This window comes from Poecilia formosa, unplaced genomic scaffold (genome assembly GCF_000485575.1).
Source record: "Poecilia formosa unplaced genomic scaffold, Poecilia_formosa-5.1.2 Scaffold244, whole genome shotgun sequence".
Classification (NCBI taxonomy): Eukaryota; Metazoa; Chordata; class Actinopteri; order Cyprinodontiformes; family Poeciliidae; genus Poecilia; species Poecilia formosa.
Genome location: NW_006800183.1, coordinates 452,800 through 475,193, shown reverse-complemented (window position 1 = coordinate 475,193; position 22,394 = coordinate 452,800). Strand labels below are relative to the sequence as shown.

Genomic DNA, 22,394 nt, shown 5'->3' with positions numbered 1-22,394 from the left:
GGAATAAATCTGAGAGAATGCACTCAGAGGGATTGATGCCACTCCCAATGGAGGCCAATCTGCTGGAGGCGTCACAGACAGGAAACAGTTTCCTGGAATTAGAAACCCTCCTCAGGAGCGCCACCAACAGGATGAGGGACAGAAACACCCAGGCTGCAGCAGTCACATCAAAATGTCTGCCTGGTTATTAAAATGGCTTTTTAAATACAAATAGCTAAATTATGCTAAGCTAAGCTAAGATAGGATGCACTAGAAACTGGACACACTGCAAAAACGCAAAATCTTATTTATAGACTATTTCTAGTGCAAATAACTTACAACAAAAACTAACAAAACTAACTTATAAGTAACTTCTCAGAAAGATACAGGACCTTATTTTAAGTAAATAATTCCTTAATATTGATGAAAAACTACTAGTTCCTTAGGCAAATTATTTCTCTTACAACATGAGAAAATGTTTTATTATAAGAGAAATAATCTGCCAGAGGAACTAGTCCTTTTTCGTTAATATTAAGGATTATTGACTCAAAACAAGATTCTACATGTTGCTGAAAAACTACTATTAAGTTAGTTTTGTTTTATTTAATCTGTAGTAAGATATTTGAAACAGAAACTAGAGCTTAATTACTTGGTAATATTTTGTGTTTTTGCAGTGCAGCAACTCGATGGTAGGTCAGGCCTTTAAAGATCTGTGATCGACCAGAGAACTGCAATCGATGCACTCCTAATAGTTATTTTTAACATGGAAGCCAAATAATATTTTGGAAAGTGAAAATGTATAATTTTGCTGCAGATGCCATATAAACTGATGTCCACTAATTAGTAACAAGTATATAAATGTATATGTTTGAATAAAATACAATCCTATCACAAGAATTGTGAAATATCCTTTTAGTAATAGATTACACCTCTTTTTGGTGCACAAACATTTTTTCTTTTTTTTCTACTTTAACCTGCAACACAAGAAGAAAAAGATTTTATGTTTTCTATTTAATAAGTTATTATCTAGCGTAATGAAATTAAACCAAAGCAGTGGTGTAATGATAACCAAAGCCAAAAGTATCAGAACTAAATAATTTACTGAGCAATTGCTCCAGGTGCAGCTTGAACAGGGATTTCAGGGTCAGTGTGAGGATTTCTGTAAAATCCTTCATGTAACCTGCTGCAGCAAACTGCAGCTGGTCCATTAGGGCCATCAGGGCCACAGCAGAACCGCCATCCTCCACGCAGAGTGAGTCACGGTCATAATGAGAGCAGCAAACCCATCTTCAGAGGGCTGCGTGCCTCAGCTCGCTCGCTACACCGACTCCCTTAACTCCGCCAGAGTGCAGAGTTTCCCCACAGTGAAATTTAAGCACATTTCAATCAGGACTGGACAATAACAGATTCAGAGCTGCACGGCATTGTGGGAGATGTAGGCAGAGGAAAACGCTTTAACCAACATTTCATTTCCCTGTGGGAGCAATAAAGTATTTTTGAATTTGAATTTGAGTCAACTCACTCACTCACTCACTCCTCGGTTACCTAGCAACTCACTCACTCACTCCTCGGTTACCTAGCAACTCACTCGCTCACTCTTTGGTTGCCTAGCAACGACCTGTTACTTACACAGCAGCAGTTTAAAGTTCCACCACTGTGTCTCATAACTGCTTAAAATTAAAAAAAACAACGGCGTGACGTGAAAACTGGAAATGTTTAAACAAAAAAACGAATAAATAATTATCAATATCGTCTGAAATGAAACGTTCGTCACATCCTGATAACTCAAAGCTTTTTCCTTTTAAACGTTTTTCTTTAAAACATATTGTCCAGCTCTATAAGGAAGTAACTAGAAAAACAACTTTCTAACATAAGAAGCATGAATAAACGCGGTTCTGCCTGCTTGCTGCCAAACAAACCAATCTGAAACATTTATTCCTCATAAATACTTCTAGCTTTAACCACTACAATTTTTCCCGCATCTCTGCTTGTTATTTTTGTCCAGAAAGATCCCCAGGTAAAGATGAGGTAAAACATGCTGATGTCACTCCTGTAGCTGCCCTTAAATGCCTGATCATAAAGGTTTGATACCATCAGTAAAGACCGAGAGCAAACTCCATGGATTGTGTAAAAATTGTTTTCATGAAGCCATTTTAATTAGGCAAAAATACAAATTAACACTGTGAATCTATTTGTATTTGAATCAGAAATCACAGAGAAAGCTTCTAAACATGGCTCCTTGTTTTCACAGTTTTACAGTAAATTTGTAGCTTTTTTCCTACATTTTTTCTTCTGCACATTTGTCCTTTAAAAGTTAATAATTAGCAGACTTGTATCTCTGGTCTCACATGCAGCTGTAACATTACTAATCAGCTGGTCGTGTTTGTTTTGCCCTGCCAAACCAAAGACATTACACTCCTTTCTACTTATCTTGTGGCAAACGGGAACCACAGTCATGAGCAAATATATAAGCATTACCAACCTGTCAAAAGGTCAGACACCTTCTCACCAGTGGGAAGTGGTGTCCAAACGTTTGACTGGTAGGGTTTATATAAAACTCTGGAAAAAAATTAAGAGACCGCTGAAAATGATCTGATTTAAGTTATGTTATGTTATGTTTAAGTAAAATGAACATCGTTCTTTTATTCTATGAACTACTGACAACACGTCTCTCTTACTGTCAAACTTTGAGTTTTTTTTCTACAATGGCCCTAATACGCCACATTAGATTTTGCAAGTTTGAAAGAAAGATTTCTAGTTTTCAGTTTATTTTGGGTTCAATTGAATAAATGTATTTTCAGTAATAAGAACTGGATTTGGGTCACTGCGTTTCAAAACTCTTGCTATATTTAGCCGAGTTTAGCAAAGCTGACTTCTCAGCACACCCCTGGATTAAGTATTTTGGTTTTTGTCGGTTCTTGGAAAATAGCGTACGATGTTTCCAACTCTCCACATTTTAGTTTTTTAAGTAACTGAAACTTTTCTGAATTTGAAATGTCTTCAGCTAAGAGATGGAAGCAGATCTGGTTGCTCATTAGCCAGCTGCTGCAGATTATTCACATTTGTGAGGAAACTCGTGGATCAGCAGTGACTAAACCATTGTGTGTTTTTCTGACATACGACCAACACTTAAACAGCTTAGGATATTTCTATGGGCCATACAAAACATGTTCATTACATTGTTTTTAAGAAAACCATTTTTAGATAATGAGATTTTAGTCTGATCAGTTCTGACTATTTTGAGCTGTTTTAGGGCTCCTTGTCACTTTAAATACAAATAAGCTGCTGCCAGCCGTGTCCCCCCCAACTCAACGTTTACACTCGCACGTGAAAATGGCTGCAAACAGATGGACATCTAAGAAAAGCAGAAGTGGAACCTCCTACACAGCCAACAAAAAAGCAGCAAGTTGTTTCTGGATTGTAAGTCAACAACAAAACATTTATCTTTTCCAGCAGCCATTGTACAGCGCATACAGCGGTAAAACAAGATGACCAAATGTGCTGGAGCTCAGCTTGGGTTGCTAGGTGACGGAGGTGGGGTTGCTAGGTGATGTCGCAGTGCAACAATCGGGAGGTTTTTGAAACTGACCAAAAAACAGCTGGTTATTTTTAAAGCGCTTGGGTCGAAACAGTAGAGACATAAATGGAAGAATAAAAACATGCAAACCATGAAATTAGCATAATAGATCCTCCTACACAGTTAAAACATTCATTGGCTCCATTAGCTAAGCTGAGTTCAGGTTCAGATGATGGTTTTTTTCCCCTCTGAGAATGGAGACGAATGCATCTACTGACCGATCTCCATCTCTATGAAGTTGGCCTCCTCGGGAAGGGCCCGCGGCAGGACCCCGGGGTCGCTGAAGCTCGTCCTCAGCAGCATGGCCATGACGAACAGGAAGAGCAGCACGGCAAAAACTGGGATGGCAGGAGACAGGTGGACGGCCAGGTACGGACACCTGCACAGGAGCACGGCAAAAATGTTGCTCTAGTCGGAAATAATACAATACAGCATTTATGAACTCTGAGTTTGAGGATTTTAAACTTTTAACTGGTAAATTAACACCTTGGATTAGGAAACACAAGATTATGTGGGATAGAAAATTGGAAGATTCACTTTTAATAAAAATGTAATCACAGTAAATACTCATAACTTCACATGTTAACAATTATATGAGCCCTTTGAATAATTGGAGGGTTTTTCAAATGACTCATTTTATAGACACCAAAAGATAAAGTTATTACAAAAAAAGCCAGCCTGATGTTTTTTATTTTTTATCGATATCTGTATTGGAACCAATGTTGAAAAAGATTCCAGATCAGGTATTGATGACAATGTGTCTGATTCACAAGGGCAGATCTATTCAATCTAATTCTATACTCATGATTTATTGATTTTACATTATATTTAACTTTCTAATTGCTCTTTCTGAACCATTTGATTTATAGCAGTTTATTTTTTACATTTTCGACAGAGCTGATGAAACCTTTTTTATCAGCTTCAGTGTCTTTATTATTATTGGTTCTTTTACTCCTAACTGCACTGAAGGAACAAATTAAAGTTGTTTTTACATGTTTGCCTTTGAAGCTATTGGTGTATTTAATGTGCTGTACTGGTGCAGAGTCAAAAAATAATAATTTTGTAAGAACATTTGTGTCTGTGTTTTAAAAACCAAAGAGAAAAGTCCCCAGTTGCAACGTGTCTGAACGTGAAAAGGTTTACGTACAAACACAGCGAACATTATGCTCTCAGTGAGGTCGCACCAGAACAGAAACACTCTGATCTGCTGCTTTAAGCATGAGGTCATGACCTTTTAACCGGACCTCACAGCTGTGCATAAACAGGCCGCAGCCTCTTCGCTGGCGGAGAACATGGCTGGTATCAGCATAGCTCTGGTAGTGGGTCCAACCGGGCCGAGAGCCAGCAGGACTCCTCTGAACCCGCCTGCTGCTTGGTAACAGATGGCAGCTGCAGAGCAGCAGCACCTGAAGCTCCTGAATGCTGGTGTTAATACCTGAACTGCTTCATCTCTGTTCGATGGAGACGTTTATTCATAAAGCTAATGAAGCTCCACAGAACGGAGACGCATCCTGAACAAGAAAAACGCTGTTACAGCAGCTCACGTATCTGCCCACACACAGAACCACCGTTAGTAAATTTAACATAATTTGACTATTCAGTGTTAAGAAATGAAGTGATGCTGTGGACTAAAGGATAAAGTTAATGACTGTAGTTTGGTTACATCTTTCCTGACTTTCCAATTTAACAATCGTAGCACTAATCAGTTTATTCGGTACATTCAGGTCTGTCATGATAACAAATAAAAGGTATGAGCAGCAGAACACAAGCAAACAAAAAATAGACATAAAAACAGCAGCGCTGCAACTTACAGTTATTTCAATAATCAATTATTCTGACGATTAATCAATTAATCAGATAAAAACATTCCCACATCCCATAGATTTAGCCACTTAAACATTTTTATGCAATCTTAGAAATGCGTTAAAGATGCAAATAAATAAAAAACTTGAATTATTTTTTTGCACAGGATTTTATTTGTATTATTTCACCTTAAATATTATTTGCACCTTAAAAATGCACTGTTGTTTTTGGAAAGGTTTTGTTCAACAATTTCATCTTTTTTAAGATCCCATTAGGGAAAAAATTCACAATTTTGACCACAAAATCTGTGATTTCAGACATCAATAATAATAATAATAATAATAATAAATCATCCCAACATCCTGGAGGGACTGTCTGTCTCATCCAGCCAGGATTTCCATTTTCACAACAAACTTAGCTAACAGGAAACAGCTTAGTCAGCAAAACACCACAAAGACCAGAGTCCATGTGATTTGCTGTGACCGCAGAGACGTCGGCATACTGGAGAAGAGACCAGCTCCCAGCTCCACCAGTCTGAGCTCTGCAGCGTTTCCCCACCGCTAATGGGAAGCAGCAGCAGCAGCAGCAGCGTCGGATCGATAGAAACTTCCAGTGTGAGAGCAGGATGACCAGGCGGGTGATTCCTGTAATAATGACCGTCAGGAACTGGAGTCACGCTCCATCATCACTTCCCATCTGCCCCTCCTCCGCTGAGCTGCTGAGGCGCATCAGTCAGCACAGATCCAGAAAAACTGGATCTAGATTGTTTACATTCCCACAGGATGAAATTTTCCTCATTAGCAGAGATGGTGGGGTCTAGCTACATTTACTCGAAAGAAAATTTAGTTTTTCCTAAGCTGTACTTTTCAGTTTTTCTTGAGTAATTTTATTATAAATATCTCTGCTCTTACTTGAGTAAAATTTATGATTTTTTTTACCCACTGAATGAAAAACAAACATGTTTTATCCCAAAATTTTGTTTTTTTGTTACAAATATGAATTATTGTCATTTTGTCCTGAAGAAAAACAAAATTTCCATTTAACTTTTTATTTCAATCCATCTGATGATGCAAGTTTTATATATTAAATGATTGATAACTTGATCAGGTACTCAGTATACTGGAGTAACTTTTTACCAAATACTTTTTACTTTTACTTGGGTAAAAATATGTTGAAGTAGATTTTTGGATACTCTCTCCTTCTCTGCTTATATTTCATCTCAAACCTTCTAACATGTAAAATTGTCTCATTTAAGTTAACAGTTAAAATGTGTTGGACTTTTGCTGGCGGGCTTTGAATGAGCCGCTGGGTGAATTTCATCAGAACCAGGTGAGTTGGTTCTTCCTGTTTCCACTCATTGTGCCAAACACAACAAACCTGCTGCTGAGTGAAACTCCAACACAAAACATATTACATCACAGGTTTTATTTAAAGCCCTCAGAGTGGGAGGTTTACTTTAGCAAATAGTAAATACAAATAGGTCGGTTTTCTTTGCACATATTTCTATATTTCACACAAAGACCTTCACAAACCGTCCCACTTCCTGGAGGCTGAACAACTGAACAAACACTTTCTTATAGCTGTTATTTTTAAACCTTATCAGACATTTTTCAGGTGATATGAAGATTTATTTTTAAACAGTCGACATAAAACACTCAGGAAACGCAGCAAAGTGTTACAGCGACTCGTCTTCAGTAACTCTAGTCTGGAGCCGGCGTGTTAATCTGACGGAGCTTCTCTTTTTCTCGGACTTTTGAACCATCAAAATATAATAAACAGGTAAAACAGGTTTCAACGGTTCAGCCTTTGCAGCCAAAAAACTTGATCAGTGACGTTACTGCAGATTTAAAACATGAAATATCTGTGAAACACTTTGGCTCAAAACGTTCATTAGCTGCACCTGTGTGGGTCAGATAGCATTAAAAGACCTGTAGACAGAAATGATCCATCCATCCATCCATCCACCCACCCACCCATCCATCCATCCATCCATCCACATATTTACAAACAATCTGAGTCTAAACAGAAACAAGTCATCATCTCTGAAATTGACTCAAATATTTACACATTTTGACTCGAGCTTCTTAATAATCATTTGTTTTTGTTTTTTACAACAAATCACAATAAATGTTACTTTTTTATCGGTTTAGATTAGAGCTGCAACTATCGATTATACTAGTAATCAATCAAACGGATAAATAATTGCCACATTCTGCAGATTTTTGATTTATACACTTAAGTTTATTTTATGCAATATTACAAATACATTAAATTACTAATAAATAATTAAATTCCTTTTTAATATAAGAAAATAAGAATTTTATTTGGCTAAAATGAGCGCGTGATCATTTGTAGAAAGGATGAATCTGCAGCTAAAGAATAATTTGTTGATTTTTATTTTGATTAATCAAATAATAATCAAATATCGTGATAAAACTTTAAATTAATATCTCCCACCTTTATGTCAATTATTGAAAGTAGTAAATTTTCTAACCAGCAAACACGTGTTTTGGAGAAATGTTTAGGTCTTTAACGTTTTACTCCATTATAAGCTTAATTTCCTCAGAAACATTGAAGACGTTAGGCTTGTGGTTGGTTAACACTGGAGAACCTTCAGCTTATAAATAACAGCACATAAAATAATTACGCCCCATTATAAACCTGATCCAGATAAGCTCCTTCGACATGCGAGTGTGCACAAGGTGTGGACGCGTTTCTAGGCGTGTCTGCTGCAGACGTTCATCAGCGGTTACATTCAGGATGACATGAGCCTCCAGATGAAAAACGGCTGCAGTCAGGATTAAAATCCTTTCAAAGGTCTGAGGAAGAACGCCGCTGCAGTCAAACCTGTGCCACTCATGACACTCTCCCTGCATTGAACTTTCTTATTAATACTTAACAGCTGTGAGCTGTGATGAATTAATCCACAAAAAGACTGATGCTCTCGTCGGGTTTCACTACGTTTCTGGGGCGCTGCAAGGTAAAACATAAGATCGCAGCCTGAGCTGGCCTCTTGTCTTTCACAGTATAGAGAGGAAAATCAATATGTGAGGAGCTTTGATACGTCCCTCTGCAGCAGCAGCGGCTCCAAGCAACTGATACGCTTTTCCACAAAGCGACTCCTCCAATCGGAGCGCTAATGCGTGGTTTTTATGCTCCAGATATAAATTATTCCAGAAGGTCTGATCAATTGAGGCGCTGCAGGCCTTGCAGGGTCTGTAGTGGATGAGTTGGTGGCTTTCAATAAAGGAGATCAATCCTTAGCATGGCAGATCGCTTTTAGAAAGAGAACTGAGCACTCTTGTTTAGTCCGATTTAACGAAGTTTGTTTGCATAGAAAGTTTAGTTTGTTTGGGTCGATGTGAACGTGCAATCGAACTCTGATGTGGACCAAAAAAAGCTGAATCGGGTCTGTCTAAAAACCTCGGTCTCAGTTGAATAAAGTGAATTTGAATGTTTATTTGACTACAAGCGCACAGGAAACCGCTCCAAAAGCAGGAAGTGGACTAAACCGAAGGGCATTCTGGGTAAATACAACCAAAACAGACGTGTGAGTCTCATATCAGAGGGAGAAACGGCTTCTAGTCTTTTACCAGAGACAGAAGAGGAATCCTACAACCACTAAAGTCAGACGCCGCTCCATTTTTGTTTATATTTTTGAATTCATGTCATTTTCATGTCGGCTTGATTTGGGAGCAAAGTTGCAACATTTGTTGCATTTTCAGCTGCTGTGGTTCACTTTCACACCGCGCTGAGTGAAACGAACCAAACTAACGGAAAAATCAGTTCACCTCCTCGCCTGTGGTGGCGCTGTTCCAAGAAATACTGAAGGAAACGACATGAAAACCTCTGAAGAAGACATGAGCGCAATGTCATCATGTCTGGTTATACTTCCTATTTATATTCATTTTACTCAAGCAAGAGTAAAATCAATGAATTTACTCAAGTAGAAAGTACAGAGTGTTAAAAATACTCAGAAAAATAATTTTTTCAAAGACGTTACTCAAGCAAACGTAACTTGTTACTACATAACTCTGCTTCCTTGTTATGTAACATTTTAATATGACATTGACAGAAACGTCAGAGGTGGGGTCGTTGACCTTTACTGGGATTAAAGCAATAATCCCAGTATATAATACGCTGTTGCATCACAGAATATTCAGTCAGATGAGAAAATCTGACAGTGGGGGGAATAAAAGCGATGAAACAACCACCCATTATTTACATATTTCTGTTGGAGGAGTATTTATTCAAATGTAAAACTCCCAGTATGAGAACAGAAAGCAGCTCTCTGCTCCCAGAGAACAAAGCCTGCGGATCGCTGCGACTGTAAATGGAGCATGTTCTCTGAGCATAAATCATGTTGCTGCTCGTTTAGCCTCAGCTGGATGCTGACTGGCTGGCAGGGCCACAGGGTGGGGTCGGATGCTCGCGGGTCGGTTACCAGATCTGCTCTCGACTGCAGACGCTCTGCTCTGCAGGGTCGGCCCACAGAGGAAAACTCTCTGCACATAATGCAGCTTGGTGTCCTGCGGTGGACGAACAGATGACTCACTGTCCTTGTGGTCCAGTCTCATCCCAGCTCTGCAGGGAGCTGTGTGCACACACACTCATGTATCGCACAAATATTTATCACAAATCAAGCTGAAAAAAGCCTCTGTAGAGACCTGAAGGTGTGTTTTACAGCACGTTCAAGGATAAAAGCTGCAAAATGAGCAGGATAACAATTACTGACTGACTAATCTGTTTACTAGGGATGAAACGATTAATCAGATTAATCGATTATTCAAATAATCATCAACTAGGCCTTTTGCAATAAGTAATAAATCAATTAATCACATGATAAATTAAAACTAGGTCAATAATTTCCATTTGCATAATTTATTGTTTTTCTTTTTCTAAAAGTCTCCGGTTTGGTGTTTTGGTTTCAACTCCTTTTTTTGAAGTGAATTTGCCATTTTAAGGACAAAAACAGTTATTCACTCCTTATTATTATTATTATTATTATTATTATTATTATTATTATTCCATTCTCATCATATTACTGGAAAATGGTCTCAAAACAACATTATTGTTTATCGCAATAACCTCTGGGGCAATTAATCGTCCAGCAAACTTTGTTCCTATCGTCAACTAATCTAGTAATCGATTAATTGTTAACTGAACTAAAAAAAAGGTCCATTTACTGAAAAAGTAACAGATTTAGAGCAGTAATTAAGTCAAAACTCTACAAAATTAATATAAATTTTGAATTTGAGATAAAAATATATTTTTCTGTAAATATGTTTTACCCTGAACTCCTAAAGTGGTTTAGTTTTAGCTTCATCTGGTCTAGAAGAATGAGCCGTTATTACATTTTAGGCAATAAAATGTTTATTTTTCCTTTTTAAAGACGAAATTCTTTATTATTTTGCATTTTTACTGTATTGCTAACATTGTATAAAAATAAAAAAGTGGCTAAATGAAAAATCTATAGAGTGTGGAAATGTTTTGATCCGATTAAACTGATTACTAAAATAAGAGTTGCTAATGTTTCCTTTCTGCTGCTCGTGTCTTTAATTTAAGGCGAGTTTTCGCTGCGCGAACCGCCAACGTCTGGAGGTAAAACTGAGCCACGCGTCGCTCTCCCAACGCCGCAGCTCAACCTCAGGTTCACCTTAGAACGAATAAACTTCTGGTTTTATTCACAGCATGAATATGAATTAAGTTTTAAATCAAGACGAATGGAATAATCTCAGAGAAAATTTGGTGTTTAGGAGGAGATTTTTTAGTCAATATTAAGCAAATAGCTGCTGTATTAGATTATTGTGTCGTTCCACAAAGTGCTGCAGACACACTAATCACTTTTGTGCCCAGTAATCCAGAATAATTTAGGATAAATTAGGTTTGAAGATTGCCCTCTTCCTCTTTCTGGGTGGCGTGGTTATTACACACAGTACCAGCGGTTTGATGGTGCAAACTGTCGGTTTCTGTACTTCGTGATGAAGGGTTCAGGTTTCTTTTCTCTGCTATTGCATTTGGAAAACTCCAATTCCCACATCAACATTTTATTTCTGGATCTCAGATTTCAGGGGGAAATTACAGAGCCTTGTTTTTGTTTATTTTTGGTTTTTTGGAAAAGGAAAACTTTTTCTGTAATTACAAACTGAAATGTATGGAAATGATGAAAATGTTCTACTTTCCCTTTAAGCCCAACTCTGCTTTTTATATTTAAGGTTCGTGTTATTAATTTGACTGAATGGACTTACTAAGTAATTTCACACTCTAAAAATGTCAATAAGTAACCAAAGATTTCCTGAAGGATCATTCTTTGACCCAACATAAATCAGTGTTGTTATTTAAAGACAATATAAAACATATTAAATCTTTGCAATAATCAGACGAGTACTCAAAAACTGCACTCAAGTAAAAGTAGCATAACTTCACCATATTTTTACTCAAGAAAAATAAACAGTAGCCTAAAGAAATTAGAAACAAGAGTAAAAGTATTTGGTAAAACATCTATTAAAGTACTGAGTAACTGATCTAATTATCAATCATTTACTGTTTAAACATGACATCATCAAACAGACCAGAATATGGAGATAAGTGGAAATTTTGGTATTTTAAGAACGAAAATGACAATAAGCTGCGAAAAATAACTAAATCAGACAAAATAAAATGTTTCCAAATCAGTTTCTTTAAAAAATAATTTATGAAACTTCAACAAAAAAACTGCAGGTGTGTCTCTGTGTCTGGTGAATATTTGATTAAAATATGTTTGTTTTTCATTCAGTGGGTAAAAAATCCAGAATTTTAATCAAGTTTGAGTGGAAATACTTCATAATCAAATTACTCAAGTTAAAGTAAACATGCAGTAAAAATCAGTTTTTCCAAAAAGGTTACTAAAGTAAATGTAATTGAGTAAATGTAGCTAAATACTAACCAACTCTGAATCTTAGCTTCTAGAAACTTCAATTAAAAAAACTAAAAAATAAGAAAACGGGACAGTAACTGTTTCCTTGAATGATAATAAAACACAATAGTGAAATACAATCTTTTTGTAATCTTATGTACAACCATGAACACTTTAAACCTGCAGCTGGAGTTTCACAGAAACATCTGAGGTTTCTCCTTGCAAAGTAACGTTGAGCTAAACCCACCAGCATGTCGTTTAAGCTGTATCTCATTCTCAACATCGGCTCACGCCCACTCCACATAATTATGTTCCTCTGTAATATGAACATCCTCAGCTAACGACCCTCAGAGCGCTCAGCGCATCAGCTTTTTCCGCTCTGTGCTCCCAGCCGGACAAAAACTCCTTCTGTGCAGACTCAGAGGAGAGCAGGAGGCCATTAAACGATCGGGCATGAAGATAGGAGGAGAGCCACTGCTGCACAAACGGATTCAACCTGACGGCTGCACACACCCAGCCAGTCAAGCACAGACCAAGTTAACGCTGCAGGACTTTGTGCCAAGTCATCAATCTGGATGTGTTGGCCAAAAGAAACTCAGGAAAAATTAGGAATAATTAAGAAACAGGAGAAAATCAGCGTAAGCGCTGATTAAAATGCTCCTCATGCTATAAACACATAAAAAGCAGAAGTGCTGAGTCGTGGAAGCCGAAGAGGTTTATCTACAGCGAGGTAAAGGTGGGCCACTCAACACATTAAATATTAATCAGCTGTGAACCTTGAGTCAGATAGGAACAGGAAAACATGCACTCACTGGTAAAAAAAACAAAAATTACACTGCTTTTTACTGAGTGCACTGTTAAAACAAACAGAACTAATCAGTTAAACTGGCGTTAAGCTTACAAACATTTTAGTTTAGTTTGACATAAAATGTAGCAAAAACATTAAAATACATGCATATAAATATTTTCTAACAGGGGGGAATGTAAATACTTACCCTGAAAATTAAAGCTATCATGTGACAGAAATCAAACTTAAGAAGCTACGCTTGCTAACAATTTTCACTTTAGCTTTAGCACCTTTACTAAACTAGTAATAGATGGAAACTGTTTTAAATTCCTTTTTCAAAACAAAAGCTTTAAAAACAACTTTTCTGAACATAAATGGAGCTTATATATTTTAATTTTAAATTATAAAACAAACTAAACCCCTGCTGGGCGTCACAAACAACAGCTAACAGCTGACTTAGCAGCTAACAGTTAAATTCTAATAAAGATGTTAAGATTGCAGGTTTTCAGGTTTTGCCAAATAGCGCAAATTAATGTTGAACAAAATTATAATTTTACATCTTTTCTTTGTGTTTGAGCTTATTTTGTTTAAAAATATGTTTCAGCAGCAAATAATAACCAATTAAATCTTCCCAGATTTGATCAAAAATCTGTGTTGAATCGCCATTAGTGGTGAGGCCCCAAAAAACCTTGGACCGGCCCTGATGACACACGTAAACACACTGATTTATTATTTTTGCTACTTTTGTAAAGATATTTTTTCAAGATTTTAGTATTTTTTAAAGAATATATCAAATATAAGCTACTAAGCCAAATATTTACTCAACAAAGCAGGTTTTTGTGAATGCAAATAATTTAAAGAGAAGTCTGAAATATTATATTAAAGTTAATATATTTTGCACTAAAGGAAGTAAAAAAATAAATAAAATAAAGGAAAGTCAAGCAAGTTTTGTTTACCTAAATCTCAGTTCGACTTGGGTCTTTAAACTGTAAATGCATATTTATGGCTTCATGTGGGCCCTGAATGATTCATAACCAATGAAATCTAAAATTTCTATATCAGATAATTAATTGACAGTTGATGGTAACAACTAGAAACGTTAAAGCCCTGAACAGGAAAGTCATCAGGAAAGCGTGTCTTCTTTGGTCTTCGAGACGTGAAATTTTTGCAGATGAATCCAGATTTACTGCTTCAAACGGCTGGAAAAACCATAATGAAAGGACTCTAACATTTCAATCGACTAATCGATTGGTCTGTAACGATTAATCCTATTACTGGAAAACTCAGATTTCCCAGTAATAGGAAATCACCCAAGTGTGCTTCTCAGGTCTTCAGGATGTCAAAGTTTTGCAGATAAATCCAGATTTATGACTTCGAATGGGCCCTGAACAATCCATAATCAAAGGTTTCTAACATTTCAATCAACTAATCAATTGGTAAGAAATGACATTGATTGCTAAGTAATGGTATTGATTGGTAAGTAATGGTAATGACTGGAAATGTACAACCCAAAGCAAATGCTGTAAGAAGAGTGTCCTCTCAAGCTGTCAAATTTTTACAGATAAATCCAGATTTACGGCTAACATTTTAATCGACTAATCAACTAGTCTGGTAACAACTGGAAAAGTAAAAACTCTGAACATACGATATAAAGGAAGTGTGTCTTCTTGAATCTCTAAACTCTCAACTTTTCACAGATAAATCCAGATTTACGCCTTCAAATGGGTCCTGAATATCCCATAATCAAAAGGAATGTAAAAACGTATATGATCAATCGATTAGTCAGTAAAGATAACCATTGGAAACGGTTAAACGCTGAACACATGCCGTAAGGAAAGTGTTCATTCCGTGACCTCTGAGGTGAACTACTGTGACTTACTCGAAAGCGAAGAAGAGGGAGCAGGTTCCGATGATGAGGAACAGGGTCAGGTAGAAGATCCCCTTCTGCCGGGCCATCATCACCCTCCCGTCGCAGCAGAAGGTGTTCTTCCCGGGGAGCTTCTCCCATTTCCGCACCTTTCGCGTTATCATAACCGCCGACATGCTGGCTGCTTTTTCCAAAATCTTCACTTCTTCAAACTGGGACAAACAGAATCGGGTCAATGGTGGAGATGTTCGGTCAAAAACAGGCGGGTTGCTCGGATGTTAAAGACTTCCGCTGCATTCTTGTTGTTTTATTTTTTCCTTTTTGGATTGTGGCTGTCACATCGTTGCTGCTTCCTACTCCATCTGACTGCAGCGTGTTTTTATTCCCACGGCGATGCTTCCCTTTCTCCTCAGGCAGGTCTTTAATCCCTCCAGTCCAGATTATTAGAAATCCATCCGAAACGACTGCGACAGATGTTTCCCACTATAAAGAGAGGAAATCCACCCGTGGTTGTGGCAGAGCGGACCTTGACCGCTTGACTTTCATATCATCTCGATAAAAAAAAAAATAATAATAATAATAATAATAACAAAGCGAGCTGCTGCTGCAGAAACAACCCGCTGCAGTCACAGATCCCGGGCTGAGAATAGGATGCAGTCAGCTCAACCAGATCACCGTAAAAAACAGGAATAACCTGTTTTTTGAGCAGAAACGCGTTGCGCTGTGATGAGCTCCAGTTTTTTCCTGCAGGATGAGCTCTTGGTTTTAGTCAATGGCAGCAGGAAACACGCCTAGATTGAAATGTCTTGTCTTAAAGGGACAGCACAGGTGAAACAGAGGAACAAAGGAACAGATTCAGCTCCTTTTACAAAAGATTGAGAACTGCTTTACTATAATATGTAAAATCAACAACTTAACTTTGTTTAATTCTAATACTGTTTTATTCACATTAATTATTTACTTAAATTAATGGGGGGAGGGGAGGTGCCGTTTTTAGCCTCATTTTTAACAAATTAATTGTCATAAAAATCCTTTGGAAAATGGTCCAGCTTAATAGATGACACTATATAAAATATATATGTTTACAGTTAAAGAGACAAGGTTATATTTCTATTTTAGGATGATAAAAATACACCTTTTTCTTGTTTTGTGTATTTATTATGTTTGTCAAAGATATTGTGATATTCATCTTGAAAGGTGCTATGTAGACAATGTCTTCAATCATTTATTTGTTGCTTATTGGGGGTAAAGAGACTATAAATATCAACAGATGGGTTTCAAAAAACAAAATAGACAACTCATATTAACTGTGCATTCATATCAACTAATCTGAACATCTGTTTATATCGGTGTTGGGAAACTCTACTTGCTCTGTGTTGAGAGGTTTGACCTCTTTAAAAAAAGCAATCAAACTGGAATTCAGAAATAATTACATTTTTGATACAATATACAGACTTTCTCAACCTCAAATCTCATTGCAGTTCTTATTTTTTACTTCCCTCTTGGCAGCAACCTTCTCTGTCTTGTCTGTGCTGATGTGTTTTCCAAACACTCATAAAATGTTCTGATATTTTGTTTACATCCACAAACTTTATATTTTTTTATTGTGATTTGATGTAATAAACCTTTTTATGGCCTCAAGTTTGAGGAAGCTCATAACTGTGCTGTCAAAGGCAAATCATCCGTGATCTTTAAAAATGTTTTACAAATAAAAATATAACCTTTACCTGGATACAAAGCCTAAAGATACAATAGAGTTACAATGGAATGGTTTTGCTCAAACGATGCTAATTTGTTAAAATGGTCCAGTCAAAGTCCAGACCTAACATTCAATCTAGATCCCATGAAAACAGCAATCAAAAATGTGGTTATTTGGAAAAAGTATAAAGTAAATTTTGGTATTTTGGAGACTAAAATTAAAAAATAAAATAACACAAATAAATAATTTAAAAGGAAAAATATCAGGCATAAGAAAGACTTTTCCAAATCAGTATTTTTGCTATATAGAACTTATGAAAATAATATTTACAATAGGTAATATTAAATGTTATATATGACAGACTTAAATACTTGCAGGAACAATACATAGAGTTTAATGTATCTTCTTGATCTTAAAAAGGTTTAGCAGATAGAAAATATCATTAAAACAATAAAGCTTGTGTACAAAGAGGAAGTCTGACTTGAACATAATTGTTGTCTCACTGGTCAAGAATATGTAATCTTTACCAGGTTCTGAGATTATTTAAATATATCCGCGATCTGTGCTTTTACTTCAGTAAATTAAAGTAGTACTCCTCTTACTTGTGTAGATTTTTTCGGTATTCTACCACTTACTTGAGTAACTTTTTTGGGGAGAAAAACTTCCTGTTAAGTAAAATGTCTAGATAGTTTTGAGTAGGTTTTATGTCATGAACCAGATCATATCACACTTTGGATTTAAAACAACACTTTGTCGCCATCTACCGACATTAGCGAGAAATTGTCTATTTTTAATTACTTCTTGCTGTTTCAACTTCTTCATGTAATTCATTCTCAGTTTTGTTTTCTGTCCCAAAAGTAGACAAATAAAGCTTCAATTGATAAAATATAACATTTTATATTTTGCAAAGCAGCAAAACATGGGACCAGCTAATAGCAAATAACAAGCGGTTTGTCCGTCCTTCACAACAGTCCGACTGGAAACAAAAGCTTGATCAATGGCAGGTACCCCATTGGCTGCATATAGCGTTTTACTAACTAATGAGACATTTAAAGTAAATCCAAAGTATTTATTTAGTTGCTCATAAATGGATGGTGTACCTTGTCTCCGTGTGTCTTGTTGTCAGGCACAGCAGTTCAGGTAAGGATCTGTTTACGGCGAAAGCCGTTAGCTTAGTAAGCTAGCAGGCAGCAGAAAGAAACTGGTAGAGCGTCAGAAGTTTATTGTGTTTTTAAATAACGTTTCTTTTTTATTATGCAGGATGTATCTCCAGTCCAGGGGGATGTTCGACCGGAGTTTTAGCTTGGTTAAACAACCAGACGGGACAGTCCTCCTTCCTATTTCACCATCCTGCCTCTCACAGCTGGATCTGCAGTCTCTCAGAAACACTTTGACTCCAGATGTTTGTGACTTCACCTGGAGTCAGGTAGCTACCGCCAACTTCAATCCTTCATTTAAATGTTAGGATTTCTGTTGTGTTTAGTATCAATGGCGATCAGATGGAATGCAGTTAATTGCAAAGTTTTAAAAACTTAAAATTAATATTTGCACACCTGCTACAAACTATTTCACTGATCATGCGGCTGCGAGCATAAAGCCTAACATGAAGCATTTATTAATTAAATAGAATGGGGCACCAAATATAACTTATTCTGTTTGAATAAAAGGAGCTGAGTAGTTTTAAAGAAACCTTCTTTTGTTATGTCTTGTAATCAAGTATTTGGGTAGGTCCAAAGTTATTTTGATTTAAAAAAGTGATAGTTTCACTGACAGATTATTTCACTTGTAACATGGAGAAAATGTCTGATTAGTGAAATAATCTGCTAGTAGAACTAATACTTTTAATAAATATTAAGCAAATATTGACCTTAAAAAAAGCTTGCATTTTTTGCTGAAAGGTTAATTTTCAGAAACAAACAAATTACCATTACAGGAAAAGCATTTATTCAACGTCATCGGTGGCTATCCTAACTAACCTAGCGTTTACAACAGGCTATGCTTCTATAGCATAGCAAACAGGAAGAGGGAGGGGATGAGCAGCGCCACACGGAGGATGATTGACAGCTCTAAGCCCTGCCTACTGACTCTGATTGGTTGTTTCTAGTTAGCACTAGGAACACTAGGAGAAGGCAGAGGAGCTCTACTTTTTCACAGATTCTGTCTCATAAAACTGTCATGACATGGTGACAGTTTCAACAAAAATATAAAAACATATTTTTGTTTTATAAAAGTTACATCCTGGAGCTTTAAGGCGTTTAGAATCTCTCTTTTTCTCTCTCTAGTCTCCACAGTCAAAAAAGGAGAAGGGAAGGAAAGCTGGAAGTAAACTGGAGAGAACCATCCAGGAGTTGTTGGAGTCTCAGGGTGAAAGATGGATGGAGGAGATGAGGAGCGATCTTCCTCGGAGCTTCCAGAGGCATGGAGACCTCGTCCTGCTGGCCGACAGCTGCTTTACTCTGCCGATATGGAATAAAATAGGTACCACCTCATTCACTTTAGTACAAACTGTAGAAAATTTGTTCATTTCGAATGTCCATCTCCGGGTGACTCTGAACCCATCCAATCACTGAACGGACGCCTAGAACAGGTAAATGTGCCAAAACTTTCTCCAACTTAGCAGAAACAAAACTGAAGTTATTATTTTTCTAGAGTCAACACACAGCTTCAGTTATTACAATTAGAAACTACTAATAAGGCCTGAAACCTGGGAGTAGTGATGAACTCTGGCCCGAACCTTCAGAGCCACATAAAGACAGTCAGAAAGTCAGCCTTCTATCAACTGAAGAACATCTCCAGGATTAAAGGACTAATTTCTCAGCGCGATCTAGAAAGCATTCAGCTTCTATGCCCCACAATTCTGGAACAAACTTCCAGAAAACTGCAACAGAGCTGAAACACTGAGTTCCTTTAAATCCAAACTAAAACCCAGCTGTTTAGAGTTGCTTTTGATTATAATCAATGAAACATTAATCAACATTTTGATGTGTAACGATGACAAAATATGTTTGTCCAATTCTTTTCTTCTATTCTTTTGAACTCCCTTGCTGCTGAAATGTGTTACACAAATAAACGTTATTGATTGATTGGTTTCTCTAGGCGATCAGTTATGGAGTGCTGTGACCAAAGAGCTGAGGGCGAAGCGGCTTGCAAAGATGAGTCGAATATCCAGGGATGGGTTCAGGTCTCCTGTGGTGACGATGCTGCTGGGCGACAACAGCTGGGTCAAGCATGTGGACAATGGCATCAGGTGCATATATATATATATATATATATATAGACATGCTCTTAATGAATAATGTGTTTTTGTTTCAGTTATGAGTTTGATGTTACCAGATGCATGTTCTCAGCCGGGAACATCACAGAGAAGCTCCGTGTGGCCGGATTTGACTGCAGAGGAGAGACTGTGGTCGACTTATATGCAGGTAATAAAAGATCAATGTGTTGGTCAGGGCTGGGAGATTAATCAATTTTATCAATCAGTCAAAGTTTTGGTTCTTTAAGATTAAGCCTGTTGCAATAAACAATAAATCAATTAATCGCATGATAAATTAGAACAAGTTCAATAATTTGCATTTACATCATTTATTGTTTTTCTCTTTTCTCTCTTTCTACAGAAAAGTGGATGATAAAAGTCTTCAACTAGCGCTTTATTTGAAGGACAATGTAGTTTACAGAAACTTCATAATTAATTTTGTTTTGTTCCAGTTCCAGTGTTAAATGTTCATTAAAATATCAATGTTATTACTTGAAAATGGTCTCAAAACAATATTTTTATTTATTGCAGTAACTTCTTGGACATTATATTGTCCCTAAAACTTGACATGCTTATTGAAGATTTAATTTTTGGAAAATTAGGATTTTTTTTTCTCCTTTGGTTTCTATAGTTCAGAGTGATGTCAACATTAAGAATAAATGTAATTATTCTGGCATTCTGTTGTGTAATCGTCCCATTTTTGCCTCCTGTCAGGTATTGGCTACTTCACTCTGCCATATTTGGTTCATGCGAGGGCCAGCCATGTTCACGCCTGTGAGTGGAACCCTGACGCCGTCGCTGCTTTACAGAAAAACCTGGAAGTAAACGGGGTGCCAGAGCGCTGCACCATCCACCCAGGAGACAACCGTCAAGTAAAGACTCTTCATTTGGCTGGTCTTATTTTTAAAAATGTGTCCAACATAGCTGAATCAAATGACCGAATTTCCTCATCAGCCATTCATTTGCTTCAGCTGAGTTGGAGAAAAAGAAGGATATAAGGAGGGGCAACCGCTACAGCTCAGCTCAGTACCACCCCCTAGTGGTACTACTGGGAAACACAATGTGACTGAGTCGGAACAATTAACTTTTTTTTAACATTGATATATAATCTAACATAATATAATATAATGATTAATATACATTTATGGTTTTTTTCCCCAATTTAGATAATTTTCAAATTATAATTTTTTTTAATTACAGAGTCAAGACTTAATAAAATGTATTTATTCATTCATTTATTGGTATGATTTTTAAAATATTTTTTATTTGTAGAATAAATTATTTTAAATTTAAGTAGTTGTTTGGCATCCCATATACAAAGTATCAGTGGGTGTTTATTGCATCGTATATAATTTATAATGAAAAATTTATTTTAATAAGAATTTTGATTTATTGTCGTCTCAATAAAAAATAATAAATGATAGTATTATCAGAAATATTATTTTTTCAGCAGGATGTAGGGGCTTGTTTTAAGTTAATAACTCTGAAAAAATACCAGTTCATTTATAACATGGGAAAAATGTCTTATTATAATCAGTGTAACTAGCACTTTTCCATCAATATTAAGGAATTATTATTATTATTATTACTTAAAACAAACTGCCATTTCTTGTTAAAATGTTACTTGTAAGTTAGTTTTGTCTTATTTCAAGTGTACTAAAATATTTGCCCTGGAAAATACAAAAATACTGAGTAAGATTTTATGTTTTTGCCTTTGTTTTCTTTTCTTCCCAGGTTCAGCTGTGTAATATCGCCGACCGGGTGAACCTGGGTCTCATCCCGACCTCTGAGGACGGCTGGCCCATAGCGTGTCGGCTGCTGAAGAAGACGACTGGCGGCGTTTTGCACATTCATCAGAACGTCACCTCTCCTTTACCGAACGCTGCTGCTGGCGACGCTGCTCCTCAAAATCTTTCTGCAAAGAACGCTGACAGAGAGGTGTGGCGGGCCTGGGCCAGTGACACCGCAGACCGAATAACTTCTCTGTTCAAGGACCTCAGTGGTGCATCATGGGTAATAAATATCCAGCACATAGAACATGTGAAGTCTTATGCGCCTCATGTGCACCATGTTGTGCTGGACTTGGACTGCAGACCGAACTGAATTAACACTGAAACAATATTCCTGCTGCTTTTATTCCCAGGAATAAATAAAAGAAGGCTGCAGGCTCGAAAACACTTTTATTTAACCCCATCAGGCCTGGTTTATGTTTTTCTGGTGAGCTAAAAACATTTTACCCACCTGGGTTTTACTCATGTTACACTGCAAAAACACAAAATCTTACCAAGTAATTTTGGTCTAGTTTCCAGGTCAAATATCTTAGATCACTTGAAATTAAATTATTTACTTTGAAAGAGTAAAATATCGAAGAAAAAATGTTTTATTGTTAAGAAAACAAAAGAAAATACATAATAATCAAACTTGAAACTTGTCGTTTTTGAAGTGTACTAAGATATTTGCACTAGAAAAGTTCTTGGTAAGATTTTTTTAGACCTGTCATGACACCAATTATTGTTGAACGGGAAATTGTCCCA

General features: G+C 36.7%; 2 protein-coding genes across 2 annotated transcripts in view; one reads left to right on the top strand and one right to left on the bottom strand.

Moving 5' to 3' along the window:
* The window catches only part of zdhhc9 (zDHHC palmitoyltransferase 9), a 30,674-nt gene extending 15,590 nt beyond the window's left edge, over window positions 1-15,084 (bottom strand). Inside the window, exons 1-2 of the mRNA XM_007569678.2 lie at window positions 14,921-15,084; window positions 3,775-3,935 (exon numbers count right to left, since the gene is read on the bottom strand). Coding sequence (XP_007569740.1) covers window positions 3,775-3,935; window positions 14,921-15,084 — 325 coding nt within the window. The remainder of the gene's footprint in view (window positions 1-3,774; window positions 3,936-14,920) is intronic.
* A 2,484-nt stretch (window positions 15,085-17,568) lies between these two features.
* trmt12 (tRNA methyltransferase 12 homolog) lies at window positions 17,569-22,053 on the top strand. The gene is made up of 7 exons (XM_007569677.2): window positions 17,569-17,747; window positions 17,868-18,033; window positions 18,890-19,085; window positions 19,704-19,854; window positions 19,920-20,029; window positions 20,575-20,732; window positions 21,595-22,053. The coding sequence occupies exons 1-7, from the start codon at window positions 17,695-17,697 to the stop codon at window positions 21,961-21,963; spliced, it is 1,203 nt and encodes a 400-aa protein (XP_007569739.1). The 5' UTR covers window positions 17,569-17,694; the 3' UTR covers window positions 21,964-22,053.
* Window positions 22,054-22,394: the final 341 nt, after the last annotated feature.

Coding starts and splice junctions, on each gene's coding strand:
- trmt12 (XM_007569677.2), top strand. CDS start 17,695: ATGGATGGTGTACCTTGTCTCCGTGTGTCTTGTTGTCAGGCACAGCAG. Junction 18,034..18,889: donor GTGACTTCACCTGGAGTCAG/GTAGCTACCGCC, acceptor TTCTCTCTCTAG/TCTCCACAGTCAAAAAAGGA. Junction 19,086..19,703: donor GCCGATATGGAATAAAATAG/GTACCACCTCAT, acceptor TGGTTTCTCTAG/GCGATCAGTTATGGAGTGCT.